Below are 15678 nucleotides of genomic sequence, written 5' to 3'. Positions count from 1 at the left end.
CCTCTTCTAACAGATAAACACAAAGAATACTTGCAGAACTTGGTGGAAGCATATGCATCAGTGACATTGAACTTCTTGCAGGAGAGTCTTGCAAAATCTTTCTCTAAAGTAAAAGCAAGTGCCGCTGCTATCTATAGTTTTATTACCAAGATCTGTAAAGTTCAGTCTTACGAGAATTTCAAAATGGCCAATGAAAAGAGGTTTGGATGATGTGAAACAAGGGTGATTTAAGTGGGCACAAAGATACAAAAATAAGTTTGACTTCAGTAAGAATTGCGCCTTTATTGATAATTCAGGATTCAATATTGGCATGAGAAGGAAATATGGCTAGTCGGGTGTAGGACAAAAGGCAGTTATTACCGCTCCTGTGATCAAAGGTGTGAATGTTTCCTTGCTTGGTACTATCTGTTCCGAGGGATGTATAGACTTGAAAGTGCGTATCCCCGTCTCTAACAAGAAAAGGAAACTTGATGATGTCTCTGCTGTACAGGGTCTTAAAAGAGATGTTTCTTTGAACGTAGATAGGCTACTTTTCTTTGATGAAGAAATGGAAACAAAATATATAACGCTTACTTAAAGAGAGCCTTTTATAACTTGCCTGTGCACTTTATCAATACATATTGGTGCCAACCATTTTAAATTTGAAAATACACTCCTTCTTGTTTCTTACAAGTATATTTCAGTATTGTTTTTTAACGATGGAAATCGACCATAGACAGTTAACAGTCAAAATAATTTGAAATTAGTAGTTCGTATCGTAGCGACAAATTCAACTGGTCCCGAATACTAATTTCCAGATATAGTAGTCTATAAACAATTGTATTTAGTATTATTGCTCCATAAAGTTTTAAAATGATCTCCGGAAACTATTCGGGTACCTAGTTACCTTTTAAGATATTCACATGATAGTGGTATAGGTCATAGTTTTGCAAATTTGCAGTATCTGCATTTGCTTCCAAATAATTTGGCTTGGCATTGTGGTTTCGCTTCAGGTCTTCCTATTGCTTAGACTCATCGTTTGAGTTTAATTTAAATCCATATTGGATTTAATGATTGCTAAATCATATTATTGTTTGACTTTGTGGGTTTCATGTACTCCTTAACTCTTAGGTTTAACAAGAGATATAACTATGCGCCTCGTTTCAGCCTCGATTAAAACACACATAATTAGATTATTATTAACTATTAATCTTCTATTTTTTTTTTTTTTGCTTTCAATCGTCTAATCAAGTAAAAAAGTACTCTATTTAGCTTTGTTGTTTATTCGGCTATCTCATAGTGGAACAATTTGCAGTAATTGCCAAGAAAATATTTCATTGTTTTGCATGTGCTTACATTCAGGGGGTAATAATATCAAGAAAAAAAAATTGAGGGTTTATCAGATTATTTATACGGTTATTCTTACCTGCTTTTTTTTTCAACCCGAATACTTTACTGTAATAGGTATATAAACATAGATATTTAGGGTACCTACATACACCCCCGCAGTTACTTCTCGTCAATTTATGGAAGAATATAGTTATCATTTCACACGTGCCTCAAGTTGCAGACTTTTGCACCAATAATATTGAGTTGCTTGAGAGCATTTAATCAATCAATTCATGATAAACTGGGTGGAACAATGTTTTGGTTTCCGGAAAACACACAAGAATCTCCGCTGCAAAAAATTTAGAACTTGGCAATATAAAAAGGCAGGAACAGATCCCAGATTTGTTTCTCCAAAATTTTAAAAACATCACTTAAGATCAATATTACTAATTCTAAGATTTGTTGATAAAATTTCGCAATGAAACTTTCTGCTGCTATTACCCTCGCTTACCTTGCGTTGTTCGCTCAATCTGTTGTTTTACCTGACGAGAATGCCGAAGCTCCTATTGTCGCTGTTGCTGAACGTTCAATAGAAGAAGAAGCTGGTATTGTTGATATTGCTGAACGTTCAGTACAAGAAGAAGCTGATATTCTTGCCGCTGCACAAAATTCTGTTCTCCAAGCAATGGAAGGAGAAGTTGGTAGTGGTGAACTCAGCAAACGTCTTTTTGGTCTTTCTTTTGATTTAGGTTTCTCCATCAACATTCTTACCTTCCACAATTTCAAGCGTATTCTTCATGGTGATCCGTTATTATGCTGGGACCACGGGTTATACAGACATGCCAAGCATTATATTGACAGATACGATTGCTCTGGTGATTTCCACCACCCAGATGGGCCATATGGTTCTAACTGGGGTATAGGTAGCAGTAAAGCTTTTTCTGTTTCTGCTGACGCAGGTTTTGTTGTTGATAAATGGTATGGCCTTGGTAAGAGTATTGGCTTTGGTAAGAGTATTAGCCTTGGTGCCAAAGTTTCTTTGAACTCGTTCACCAATCTTATTTGGAAATCAACCCGCAGAGTTGGATGTGCTTATAAGGATTGTCGTCATAGGGGTCGTGGTTACTTTTACTACTGTAACTATGACCCATGTGCTAATAACCCATCCTACAGAGTTGTACAAAGCAACATTCCTCCAAGAAGAAACTATTAGACATGATCTTATATTTGATCACTTCGAGATATTTCTAGTATGCTCTATTTATTATATATATATTTTTTATTTTATGCCAATATTGTTTTTCCATAGAAATCAATTAAAATATATCTTTATATGCCCCCCAAAAATTTTAGGTTTTTGAAAATACAACCGAATCCATATATTAGTTCCCGAGGGTATCAGTCAAACTATATAAATGGATTGTAAATGTAGAGTTCGATCTAGTTTTTCTGATAGTTACAAATAAATCCTGATCCGAATACTAGTCTTTCTTTAATTTGAATACAAACAATTTCGTCGTATAAAGTTTCTTGATATTTTTCATATAATATCTTAGAAACTAAACATTTGTCTAAAACTGTCTAATACCTTTCTACTTTTGCTATGCAGCTATTCATATGCTGGCCGGAATCATTAATAGATAAAAAGTAATAAGCTTAGAGATTTCTTTCCGATCCCACAAATTTATGGCGGTACTGCATAAAAAATGAAGTTATTAATATGGTAGTAATTTACTTCATTATTATTCAAATGTACGTTCCCGCCTTTGCTCCTAATTCTTTGGACCTGAGAGAGTTTTCTTTTAATGGCTTAGTGGTTACATATTCACATTTAAAAATTCAATTTAAATCATAAAAGAAATAATCTGATTTATGATTGCTATCAAATAGTACTTGTTTAGCTATGGATGTTCCCTTTCTAATTCGATAACAGAAAAGGTTAAGCTTTATTCTAACCTCAATTAAAATATCTATTTGATTGTTAGTAATAGTTCACTCTTTTTTTTTGTTCCTAGTTTGGTCATATAACTAATTTAGAAAATTAAATCGGTTGATTTGGTTAATTATTCTTCTTACTCTTCGGCTGTTTCATATTGCAAGAATTTGGAACAATTGACAAGACAAAATAATTTAGTACTAAACTCAGGGGAAATAAGTTGAATAGGCAATTATAAGTTCATGGGCATTGCTAAACGAGTATTTTTATCCTCTTCTACCGCCTTGATTATCTTCCCTACCCTGTTACTTTACTATTATATGTAGAGCAACTTCATAATGGATCCTTGGATGCTTGAGTATGCGCTACAATTATTTCCCGTGTAGGGTGGAATAGATTTAATGTCACGTCACAAATGCTTAATGTTGCAGGTTGTTGCAGCTAGTTACATGCGAGAATCTAATGAATCAACTTATGGCCGTCCATGTTAATGCTTTATAGTTCTAAAACAACGGAGAGTCCTTACTGCAAGTTTCGGAGATTTGCAGTATAAAAAGAGGAACAGATCCCAGATTTCATTCTACAAATTTTTTTTAAAACATTACCTAAGATTAACAATTACAATCTAAAGTTTGGTATTTAAAATCATTATAATGAAGCTTTCTACTATTTTTTCAGTCGCTTTCCTCGGATTGCTTGCACAATCTGCTGTTTTACCTGAAGATGCTCCTGAAGTTGATATTGTTGCCGATGCTCAGCGTTCTGTTCTCCAAGCAATGGGAGGGGAACTTGGTGGTGATGAACTCAGCAAACGTAACTTTGGTATTTCTTTTGATTTAGGTTTCTCCATCAACATCCTTTCGCTCCAGAATTCAATGCGTTCCAGTCATGGATGCCCACTTTTAAATTGGGACCAAAACTGTTATACAGCTGCAAAACAAGTTGTAAGCAAATATGACTGTTCCAGTAATTCCCAAACGTCAGGTAGTTCATCTAGTGGCAATTGGGGTACCGGTAGCAGCAATCCTTTTTCTCCTATTATTGACTGTGGTAATGTCGTCAATTCTTGGTACAACAAAGGTAAGAAATATAACTACGGTGCTACATGCCCTTTGAATGCATTCACAAACCTCATTTGGAAATCAACCAGCAAGGTTGGTTGTGCTTATAAGGATTGTCGTTCCCACGGTAATGGATACTATTATTATTGCAACTATTCTCCATCTGTTTCTAATCCATCTAATTCACAAAAAACAAGCAACGTTGCACCACCTAAAAGCCCATGTACTGTATGTGCCACAAGCCATTAGTTGAGGAAACCTACACAACATTTTACCAGCAAAAAAAGATGTTAGATATAATCATATCTGCTCTGGTTTGAAGTATGTTATTTAATATGCTTCATTATTTTATATACTATTTTATGCCCATATTGTTTCTGTATAGCATGTAATCAAAATATACTCATTTTTATGTGACAATCATCCTCATTTTTTTGGAAATAGTTTTCTGTTTTTATAGTTCAGAACCAACTATTTAGCTATGAAAGTAGTTCATAGAACTAAAAATAGAGAAAGCTAAATTAAAGTCGTGCATAAGCCAATCTGAATCTTCAATTTTACAATTTTTTTTTTTTGCAACAAAAAAAATTTTCTGTTAGCTAAAAAATTTCACACAAAGTCTGATCACACTAATAAATGTCTTAGAATGATATGGACCAGGTAGTACAAAGCCAGACTTGAAAAGAAAAAAAAAAGAAAGAATTGGGGCGAGCTGGGAATTGAACCCAGGGCCTCTCGCATGCTTGTAGTTAAATCAACTTGTTTCCCAAGTCGTCGCCCAAAGCGAGAATCATACCACTAGACCACACGCCCGTTTCTATACAGGTTGTTCCATAATCGCACTAGTGCGATTAGAAATATGATTACAGCTAAGCAGTCACACTTGCCACGTGACCATGTTGCAAGTACTGCACAGCGTGTCAAGAGTGACGCGTGTTGAATAAGTTTGGTTAATGTCACAATAGTGACATTTGCAAACTATTTAAAGTGAAAGTGTTCACTTTGTGTTTTATAGTTTCATATCTCTTTTCTTTAGTCAATCTACAATTGCTCAAGCATCTAGAATCGAGCCTCGGTTTAGATAATCTGTTCCTGTATTCCTGTGTATATAATACGTCTAGCTACCTGTCATTATAGAACACAGGTTTAATCTATAGAAGTAAACTCTTTACAAAAAGAACTATGACTTTGTTAGCCCACAGAACCCATAGGCGGATCAACGTGAAATCATATACATCTACCAAGCTCAACTCAGAACGCTATTCTTGAACAATGTACACGAAACATGATTATTTCTAGCTTGGCCTTTATACCAGTGTTGTATCGTCGCGGAATACCTTGTCGAAAAAGGTACCACCTGTATCTTTGATTATATATACTAGTGGGACTACAAATCTCCCATGAATGAATTTCTGCAAGTATAGTAGGAGAAGCTATATGGTAATAGGCTAAAAAGGGTTTAATATTTCTGCTTGTATAAAGAGCAAGATTAGTATTGAGAGAGTTATTGGGTACCATTTCAACTTCTTATTGTACTGTATATTGTCTATTAAGCTTCCACTTTGATTCTTTTCCTTGATCTACTTACTGGTTCCGCTTTTTCCTTGCTGATTTCCTTCTTTATATCAATGATATTAGTACCATTATTCAAATCACCAAGATCAGCTGCAAATAACACAGATTGAGCCCACCCGGCATAATCCCCGAATATCTCCTTAAAGAATGTTCTAATCTGGTGATAAACTTCTTTATTCATAGTCTTTAACTCCTTCTTCCCCTTATATTTAAAGTCTCTAACTGCGATTTGGTACACGTGCGTGTCGATAGGTACGATATCGTGTTTGTCTAATGACATGAGACAAATACAGTCAGCAACTTTAGGTCCGACTCCAGTGAGTTGTAACAAGAACTCATGGGCTTCAGTATAGTCCTTACTGCGCAAACTGTTCAAGTTTTCTATGGTGATTTCCGGAAAGTCAGGGCTGGTGAACTTCATTGCGGTCTGGTGGATGTACTTGGCACGATAGCCAAACCCTAAATCACGAAGCTTAGCTTCGACATCAGGCTGGGCGAGGGTTTCGGCCGTGGGGAACGAATAGTACTTGTAGTCGTTGTATTCGTTGATGTAGGTGCCAAATTCCAGACAGAGGCTGTCACACATTTTCGAAATACGTTTGACGTTGTTATTGGAGGAGCAAATAAAGGAAATGAGACATTCCCAGGGATCTTGTCTTATGATTCTGATCCCTTGGAAAGCATCAAAGGGAGATATACCCTTTTCGTACTTTTTATGGCTAGTTTTCCACAGGGTGTACAAATCGGCTAATTTCAAGTCTAGTGAAAAGTAATCATGAAGGAAATCCAAGGTTTGACTAGATGTACCATTTGTGTCATGTTTCATTATATGAGAGTAGTGGATAAATTGGTCATCTTGTTTAAGTAAGATTATGCGGTCTTGGGTAGTAAATGACCATTCATGATTTATGTTTTTCCATCTGAAGGTTTGTCCACAACGAAGCACCTTGCTTAAGTTGAGCTCTGTTTGGATTATTGGGATTTTATTCCAGAGAAGTTCCTTGGTCATGTTAGTTTGGTGATTCACAGTGGAAGTGAAATTTTCAAACGCGTAATTTTTTTTTTTTTTTGGTTTAAAGATTTATACTATATAATACAAAATTCTACTCTTTCATTTCAACATCTTGAGATTCTTCCTTTGGCTCGTCCACGGGTTCCTCTTTAGGTTCAACGTCCATGGAATCGGCTGTCTGTGGTTCTTCCTTGGCTTCGACTTTGGCTTCGGCTTCAGCTTCTGGTTGTTCTTCTGGTTGCTCTTCTGTCTCTGCCTCTGGCGCTTCGTGTTCTTCCTCGTGCTCTTCCTCATGTTCTTCCTCGTGTTCTTCCTCGTGTTCCTCGTGTTCTTCCACGTCCTCTTCCTCTTCTAAAGTCTTTGGTTTCCAAACTTCAAACAAATTATCATCGCCAACAGTACCAAACAAGTTCTTTACGCTGGGATGAACGTGGAAATCATTGATTCGTTGGGTATGACCACCATGGATAAACCTCAAACAAGGATCAATTCGTGAAACATTCTTTTTTCTTCCATCACTCAAATCAAACTCTTCATTCAACTTACCCAAGTTCCACGAGATGACTCGTTTGTCAATACTGGAAGATATTAAAGTCAATGGGTTGTGGGTATCCCATTGCAAACTAGTAATACTATCGTTATGTCCATACAATTTTCTGAATGGCACGTCCGATTTTCTGATATCGTACAAGTTAACGACATTATCCTTACCACCAGTTGCATACAACGTATCTATGTTTGGATGGAACTTGATAGCGTTCTGGATGTGGCTGCTCTCAACCGTGATGACTGGGTTAGCCTCTAATGTTCTTATATCATGTAATTGAGTGGTAGAATCGTCCGACACCGAGGCAAATAGCTTTTGGTGGGGGACAGGGACAACCGACAAGTCATTCACGGCACCCGAATGAGACTTGAATAGTTGGATAGGCGTGGATGGTTTTTCAATGTTCCATAAGGCAATCTGGCCGTCATTAGCCCCAGAGATGAATCCCTGGTCTATCCAGTCCAAGGCGTATCCTTCATGTTTATGGTACTTGTAGTCAAACACGTCGCTGTTGTCCAAGTTGTAGCTATGGATTGTTCCGTTGTTGAAAGAAATGGCGAGTTTCCCATCAGGAGAGATCTTTAATTTGTTGATGTCGGAAGTTTGTTTCCATCTAGACAAGATTTTGAAGTTGGAAGTGTCATCGGAAGTTGGAATTGTCAAGTTACCATTATGGTCAGCCAAAGTAGCAGGCAAATTCACAGATCCTAATTTCAAATAATGTTCATTGCCCTCTTTAGTACCAAGTAAGAACTTGACTACTATTGATTCATTGGAAGTGGTGTGGCTAGGCAACCATTGAAACACTGTGGAAGGGCTGGGCAAGACAAAAGTGTGAATCAAGTCATATAGCAATGGTACGGTTTTCTTCCAGATTTTGAACTCTTCATTTATGATTTTCTCTTGTAGTTGTTGTTCTTGGATTATTTCTCTTTCCGCCTTGGCGAATTCGTTCGTTGTCATCTTGTTAAGATTGTGATTGAGATGATGGTGATGGTGTTGTTGGTGATGGTGTTGCTGTTGTTGTTGATGTATGTGCTTTTTTTTTTCTTTGGGTTCAATTTTTCAGTTTTTGTGAGTGGGATTTGTGAGGGGGCAAGGCAGATTGTGCAGAGCATTAATGACAACCGACCATCACACGGCTAGTCAGTCAGTCAATCAGACGGTTAACAAGAATATATTCCGCTAAACACACATGTACAGCATCCACTCTATACATGTAGAATATCTGTTCTGTCACACATTAAGAGTTTAGAGATAACATTAAATTAAACGTAGTTACAAAAGTTATATGCAATGTATTAAGTAGATAACAGATACAGCTAAATGACACCCCCACCTAAGTCATCAACATCTTCTTCTGATTCATCAAAATACAGACTAAACGTATAAACAGTACCATAGATCAAGCACCCACCAATGATGGTGAGAACCATGGCAGTTCTAGTAAGTATCAACGAATGGTGTAAAATAACTGGCAACACCACTCCAGAAGTAACCAAGAATGCTGACAAGAATTGACCAGTTTCGATAACAACATTGTTATTGCCTCCTTCAAAATTGAAGTCGTAGTCATTGGATGTGACTGCCTTTGTGATGACTACTGGTAAATGAGCAATGGCAAATATAAGTCCAATTATTATGGGGAACCAATTACCGTAGATACCAGCAAGGATGACTAGTAAGAATCCCATGGATAAAATTATTGAGAGTCCAATAATTCTATTCAACGGGTTAGACTTGAATGATGTTGTTGAGTTCATATTGATTGTCGTCTATGTCTATGCCAGTGTGTATGTATTTCAACCACTGGGAGATGGGAATTGTGGAGATGGTGATAGAGTTAGTGGGTGAGGCAAATTTGAAAGTTCAGCCTTTTTTTTTTTCTCTCTCTCTCCTAATTTGAATGCGGAAATTTAACTCCTTAGTTTGTTTTACTTTCTATTGTATGCTGACAGCAAATCGTCGTCCTCGTCCTCGTCGTCATCATCATCATCATCATCATCATCATCATGGACTACTCGGAAATAACAAAGCCAACTATAGTGATACCTCCAAAGCAAGCTATACAATCACCGCCAGGCAGTGACACCACCAATACTGCCACAACCACTACAGCCCACCACCATAAGAAGGAAGACGTTGGCATATTGAAAACCAAAAAGGCATACTCATTAGCCAATGGACCTGCCAAATCCATACCCATGAATTTGATAATGAGCTATTTTACTGGTAATTCGTTACAAATTATCCCCATGACTATGACTCTAATGTTGTTGGTGAATCCCCTCAAGGCAATTGTCTATGAGACAGGGCCAACATTTGAGAAGCTAAAGACAAAAGAGAATAAACAGGATATACTCATGGCAAAACTATTGTTTGTGTTTTTCCAAGTGTTGAATATGGCAATTGGTGTTTATAAATTATATAATATGGGATTGATTCCTCATAAAGAAGCTGACTGGTTGGCGTGGAAGCAACCGACCGATTATATACAAAGATTATCCTGATTACTTACATGCTAATAGACATTACTTTTCTTCCTTTTCTTCCTTCTCTTCCTTCTCCTTCTCCTCCTTCTTCCTTCACTTCCTTCTCCTTCTCCTCCTTCTCCTTCACTTCCTTCTCCTCCTTCTCCTTCACTTCCTTCTCCTCCTTCTCAAATATCTGCTGTAAATTAAACTTGCTGTACTTTTGGTAGTTTTCAACTACACTCATACCAATATTGTTCTTGTAACATTCGACGACAATGAGTTTGTCGTAGTCCTTTAAATCAACCTTGTGATTATAGTCGTGGCCAATACACTCAGCAATAGTCTTGATCATCTCGTCCTTCTTTAGTGTGTTGAAATTACGCTTGGAAATTTGAATAGCGAACTTAACCGGTTGTTGTTGGTCTCCGCTATGGAAATGGGGGGCCAATACCCGTTTAGCCAAGTTCTTTAATTCTTCCTTTGATGCACTGCATGAGTCAGTGACGGGACTCAACTTTTGCGTGTATCTGGTAGTCTTGACTTTACTGTCGTACAGTTCCTGACATAATCTTTGCACGAGTTCTACGGGATTAACTGGTTTTTTGGTCTTGATGAATATCAAACACTCGACATCGAGCTCAATAGGTTTCAACAAGTCTGCCTTGGTCTCTTTCAATTCAGCTAATTCCAACTTGATTTTATCTTCAATCGAAAGCTTTTTCTGTTCTTCTTCTTCGTCTTCTTCTCCTCCTTCATTAACGTTGAAATATTCTGGGATCTTCTCATTGAACAAGTTGATCAACTCGTTCCTACATTGCGTCTCCTTGTTTCTGTTACAAGTAGCATAGACACCCGATGTATTTGGATCAAGAAGTTTACCTGAATTCTTGAATCTTTTCCTAGACGACTTGTCGTCTCCTCCTTTTCTTTTGCCCATTACGTGTTACACTTGGTCAGCTAGATAAATTTGCAATATCTGATGAGGTAAAAAAAAAAAAACATAATACAGCCTTTGTTGATCCCATCAATGTTTACACTATCACTAGATATAATACTACACATTGTCGAACTAGGCAATCTTACCATATCCGATGTATTTCATTTGTATCAACTAAACAAGCAGCTCCGTCATAAGCTTAACGATTACTATTTCTGGCAACAGATTTATAAATTGTTATTCGGTAAACAATTGACATACTATGGTATAAACAACACCGTAGGCAATTACGAACTGTGTCTTGAGATGAACAGAATATTTCGTAAGTTTGAACATGTACTACAAATTTACAACCGAAATTCAATCTCTGATATAATTTCAGAGTTTGGCCATACCAAATGCATACCTATAATACTACACTTTCTACACCAGCAAAGACTAGAATTTGAAGAAAATATACGCAGGGCTTACAACTATGTTGATATCTCCAGGCTAAGTCTCGTTGAAAACTTAATATCTTCAATCACGTTCAATCTAGGCACTTCCAGAATTGTTCAAACTTTACAAGAGGGCCTAATAACCCCAGCATCATATGAACAATTCTGGTTCAACATAAGCTTACTTAACAAATCAAGCTATAAAATGGTCAAGGCAAGACATGACACGATATCCCAACTAAAACTCAAACTATCGAGAAAAGTAAACCAAAAGTTCCCCCACAAGTCGCGATTATCCTTCAAGACCAAACACGAGTACAACCAATTCATAGCCAAGATGATAAAAGTTGTGCTCTCCCATTTCAAGTTCGTAACTGACCTTCCCAATAAGACATATGCTGAAGATCTCGATTTATTGAAAGTGTACTCGCATCATGCCAAGGGCCACATTTTTCTCGTCCAGTCCATTTCACTAATGCTAATCCATGAAACACTAGCAGACGTCACCATCGACGTACAGGGGAAAATTCAACCCCAGTTGGTATTGTGCAAACTAGGCATATTAGCTGGTGACTATTGCATACTTGTACAGCATAACCACATTGAAATATGCAGCATACCCCAGGTGAAGCAGTACATGAGACGAACCCAACCTAAATCTGAAGCGTACTTTAACCCTGTGGATTTACATGCATTGTTTCGATTATTTATTGATGTGGAATCATATGAGCAGGAAGTTAAGCGTGACAATTGGAGTGTTCTGCATCTGTATCGTGCAATGAGTTTGACTGGGTTTACTGATCGCTCCCTCATTGACTTGCTTCTGTCGAATGTATTCAGTGGTGAATTTGTACTTCCCGAAAAGTTCTTGGGTCATTTGAACAATTTTATACATGGTTCATATCCTCAATTTCCACATGTGCAAGATGTAGGAGAGTTAGTGATGAATAAACGAACAAATAGAGTGGGGGTAGTGGTGCATAAGTCAGATGAGTTGCATACAATCTACACTACTTTTCACCAACTAGACAAATGTCTATCTCAACGATTAGTCAAGGTACTGTTAAACACTCCCGACTTGTTGATGATTCTTGATCAGATGGGCTTGGATGTTATTGGATTGTTATATTTCAAGGGGTTTACTTTTGACAATGGAATGCAGTTTATTCCGTATTAATCTTGTATATATTTAATAGAGATATAATAGATATGTAATAGATATGTAATAGATGTGTAATAGATGTGTAATAGATATGTAATAGATATATAACGGATACATACGTGTACATAACAGATATATACCTATATACCTATACAATAGATAATCGTAGATCAGAGTTCAATCTCCGATCGGAGCAACCGAAAAAATTGCCATTCATCTCAAACTCCTACCAGTGATCACCATACATCTTAACCATGCTCAGAACTATAAGACGCAGTCGGTTGCTAAGACATGTGCGGTTCAACCATACCGTCATTGGAATTGACCTTGGAACTACCAATTCCGCAGTGGCGATAATGGAGGGCCATCAACCGAAAATTCTAGAAAATGAAGAAGGTGGAAGAACAACACCCTCGATAGTGGCATTCACCAATGATTCCACTCTAGTTGGCCTCGCTGCTAAGAGACAAGCAGTAATCAACCCAGAAAATACCTTCTACGCTACTAAACGGTTAATTGGGCGAAAGTACCAGGATGCGGAGGTGCAACGAGACATTTCCAACGTTCCTTACAAGATCATCCCCAGCCACAATGGAGATGCCATGTTGGCAACTGACAAGAAGACCTTGTCGCCATCGGAAATAGGTGGGATCATTCTTAATAAAATGAAATCAATTGCTGAAACCCACTTGCCTACACCAGTAAAACACGCCGTGGTCACTGTACCGGCCTATTTCAACGACTCGCAACGTCTGGCCACGAAAAACTCAGGAAAACTCGTGGGGTTGAACGTATTGAGAGTTATAAACGAGCCCACAGCCGCAGCATTGGCTTACGGCTGTGATAAGACTAATGAAGGAATCATTGCCGTGTTTGATTTTGGTGGTGGAACATTTGATATTTCCATTCTTGACATTGAAAACGGCGTGTTTGAAGTCAGGGCCACTAATGGGAATACCCATTTGGGTGGTGAAGATTTTGACATTGTCTTGCTTAACCATATTCTCAACCATTTCAAACTGGAGACTGGTATTGATTTATCTAATGAGAGACTAGCCGTGCAACGGATCAGAGAAGCTGCGGAAAAGGCAAAGATTGAATTGTCCACTGTAACAACCACTGAAATCAACATTCCTTTCATCCATGAAGATAAACACATAAAATTGACTCTTACCGAACAAGAACTCGACAATATGACCCTCCCACTTATTGAAAAAACCATTGAACCAGTCAAGAAATGCATTCGTGACGCCGAATTGAAAGTCAATGAAATCGATGAAGTCTTGCTCGTGGGTGGAATGACCAGAATGCCCAGAATCAGAAAGCAAGTGGAGCAGTTGTTCAACAAGAAACCAAGCACTGCTGTCAATCCAGATGAAGCTGTGGCCTTGGGTGCTGCTATCCAAGGTGGTGTCCTCTCGGGACAAATCAAGAATGTTGTGTTACTAGATGTGACTCCATTATCATTAGGTATTGAAACTTATGGGGGAATATTCAGCCCCTTGATCCCCCGTAATTCTACTGTGCCTATACGTACCCAACAAATGTTTTCCACTGCAGTAGATGGGCAAACTGGTGTTGAGATTAGAGTGTATCAGGGTGAACGTTCTCTTGTCAAGGATAATAAACTAATTGGTAATTTCAAACTTTCAAACATTCCCCCTGGTCCAAAAGGAACTCCACAAATTGCCGTCCTGTTTGAAATTGATGCCGATGGAATCATAAATGTCAGTGCCACCGACAAGACTAAATATCCTAAGGATCTGGAGTACTACAACAAGCCAAACTCGGTTTCCATTCAAGTTACAGAAATCGCCATGACTGATGAAGAAGTTTCCAAAATGGTTGAAGAAAGTGCCCGGAACAAGCAAGCCGATGAAGAACTCCGCAAATACTTTGAACATGCTAGTAGAGCAGAAATATTGTGCACCGACACGGAAAATGCATTAAAGCAATATGGCGGTTTCATGCAACAGCATCACAGAGATAGTATCCAACTTCACCTTGAAGCTGTGCAAATCATGATTAACGATATCAGAAATAAGAAATTGCACGATCCAAAAGATCTCAATGAAAAGGTAAATGCTATGCAAAGTGAGTGTATGAAAGCTATTAAATATGTCGCTGAAAAGCAACAAGAGAACAAGTAATGTATTTAGTCTACATGTAATTAATTCGTGTGTGTATCTGTGTGTATTGAAGTAAAACTATTCATCAGTTTCCATTCTATCATCTCCTTCAGTAGTATCTGGAGCATCAGCAGCACTTTCAGTAGTTTCAGCATTTTCCTCCTTTACTTCTTCATCCTTAACTTCTTCATCGTTGTTGTTGTTGTTGTTGTTGTCATCGTCGTCGTCTCTATTTCTGGCATTAGAAACAGAGTCTAACTTATCTAACCATTGTTGAACATCTTCGTCGTCATACACGACAAACTCTTGGTCCTTACCAACTATGCTCACCGAAGTATTCTTATTCGTCAACTCGATATCTTGAGACAAGGTATCCCTCAATGCATTCAATCCATGAACAATCAACGCTTCGGTGCTTTCGCTGTTTCTAATCTCGTCTAAATTTCTCTCTAAGTAAGTTCTGGCTGCTTGTGATCTGGCCCCAATGGCAGCACCATAGTACTCCAACACACTACCAGAAGGTTGAAACTCAAACAAATGTGCCCCAGTCTCGTCGTATCCTCCAATCAACAACCCCACTCCGTATGGTCTAGCACCGTAGGTCTGGGTGTTCTCCTGGGCCTTGTCGGCAATCGACAACACGGCCTTGTATGTCTGGATAGGCTTATCGAAAATCATCTTGCTCGACATCGCCTGTCTTCTTAAATAGTTGGACAATACTCGCGCATCAGGGGCCAATCCAGCCAATGCAATTCCAATGTGGTCGTCAATCTTGATGAGTTTCTTTTGAAATGATCCCAATTCTTCAGCATTACGCTTCAAGGCTACCAATACAACATGGTTTTTGGAGGTCAAGCCCACAGCGGCACTTCCTTGCTTGATTGCTTCAAGGGCGTACTCTACTTGGAATAATCTCCCAGTGGGTGAATATGTGACGGAATCGTTATCGTAATTGTTTCTAAACATGGTCAATTGTGTAGCTACTTAGATAATGTATTAAACAATCTATGGGTTTTGCCCTGGTTCAATTTTTCAATTGCCACTGTTTTTCCCAGAGGGCTCCACGGACTGCATACAAAATTACACCTATAAGCATGTCT

General features: G+C 38.1%; 10 protein-coding genes across 10 annotated transcripts; 5 read left to right on the top strand and 5 right to left on the bottom strand. All coding sequences in view use genetic code 12, as the record gives it.

Annotated features, from left to right (window-relative positions):
- Positions 1–1434: 1434 nt before the first annotated feature.
- Positions 1435–2521, top strand: SPAPADRAFT_68858 (uncharacterized protein; the record flags this gene model as incomplete). Its single annotated transcript, XM_007377719.1, has 1 exon — positions 1435–2521. The coding sequence occupies one exon, from the start codon at positions 1787–1789 to the stop codon at positions 2519–2521; it is 735 nt and encodes a 244-aa protein (XP_007377781.1).
- Positions 2522–3897: 1376 nt separating this feature from the next.
- SPAPADRAFT_52858 (uncharacterized protein) lies at positions 3898–4554 on the top strand (the record flags this gene model as incomplete). The annotated part of the gene is made up of 1 exon (XM_007377718.1): positions 3898–4554. One exon carries the CDS (start codon positions 3898–3900, stop codon positions 4552–4554), a length of 657 nt encoding a protein of 218 aa, XP_007377780.1.
- Positions 4555–5446: 892 nt separating this feature from the next.
- On the bottom strand, positions 5447–6916 carry OGG1 (8-oxoguanine glycosylase; the record flags this gene model as incomplete). Its single annotated transcript, XM_007377717.1, has 1 exon — positions 5447–6916. One exon carries the CDS (start codon positions 6887–6889, stop codon positions 5855–5857), a length of 1035 nt encoding a protein of 344 aa, XP_007377779.1.
- Positions 6917–6950: 34 nt separating this feature from the next.
- Positions 6951–8467, bottom strand: UME1 (Ume1p; the record flags this gene model as incomplete). Its single annotated transcript, XM_007377716.1, has 1 exon — positions 6951–8467. The coding sequence occupies one exon, from the start codon at positions 8400–8402 to the stop codon at positions 6984–6986; it is 1419 nt and encodes a 472-aa protein (XP_007377778.1).
- Positions 8468–8761: 294 nt separating this feature from the next.
- Positions 8762–9202, bottom strand: SPAPADRAFT_144102 (uncharacterized protein; the record flags this gene model as incomplete). The annotated part of the gene is made up of 1 exon (XM_007377715.1): positions 8762–9202. One exon carries the CDS (start codon positions 9200–9202, stop codon positions 8762–8764), a length of 441 nt encoding a protein of 146 aa, XP_007377777.1.
- A 145-nt stretch (positions 9203–9347) lies between these two features.
- On the bottom strand, positions 9348–10868 carry SPAPADRAFT_158333 (putative tRNA acetyltransferase; the record flags this gene model as incomplete). The annotated part of the gene is made up of 1 exon (XM_007377713.1): positions 9348–10868. The coding sequence occupies one exon, from the start codon at positions 10848–10850 to the stop codon at positions 9954–9956; it is 897 nt and encodes a 298-aa protein (XP_007377775.1).
- Positions 9452–9949, top strand: SPAPADRAFT_144043 (chaperone; the record flags this gene model as incomplete). The annotated part of the gene is made up of 1 exon (XM_007377714.1): positions 9452–9949. One exon carries the CDS (start codon positions 9452–9454, stop codon positions 9947–9949), a length of 498 nt encoding a protein of 165 aa, XP_007377776.1.
- A 71-nt stretch (positions 10869–10939) lies between the features above and the next one.
- On the top strand, positions 10940–15568 carry SPAPADRAFT_63632 (Hsp70 family ATPase; the record flags this gene model as incomplete). The annotated part of the gene is given in 2 exon segments (XM_007377710.1): positions 10940–12483; positions 12495–15568. 1 exon segment carries the CDS (start codon positions 12704–12706, stop codon positions 14597–14599), a length of 1896 nt encoding a protein of 631 aa, XP_007377772.1.
- Positions 11493–12464, top strand: SPAPADRAFT_52853 (uncharacterized protein; the record flags this gene model as incomplete). Its single annotated transcript, XM_007377712.1, has 1 exon — positions 11493–12464. The coding sequence occupies one exon, from the start codon at positions 11493–11495 to the stop codon at positions 12462–12464; it is 972 nt and encodes a 323-aa protein (XP_007377774.1).
- Positions 14657–15544, bottom strand: PRE5 (proteasome core particle subunit alpha 6; the record flags this gene model as incomplete). Its single annotated transcript, XM_007377711.1, has 1 exon — positions 14657–15544. One exon carries the CDS (start codon positions 15542–15544, stop codon positions 14657–14659), a length of 888 nt encoding a protein of 295 aa, XP_007377773.1.
- Positions 15569–15678: the final 110 nt, after the last annotated feature.

Source organism: Spathaspora passalidarum, assembly GCF_000223485.1.
Source record: "Spathaspora passalidarum NRRL Y-27907 unplaced genomic scaffold SPAPAscaffold_8, whole genome shotgun sequence".
Lineage (NCBI taxonomy): Eukaryota > Fungi > Ascomycota > Pichiomycetes > Serinales > Debaryomycetaceae > Spathaspora > Spathaspora passalidarum.
This window is presented reverse-complemented; position numbering and strand designations above follow the sequence as displayed.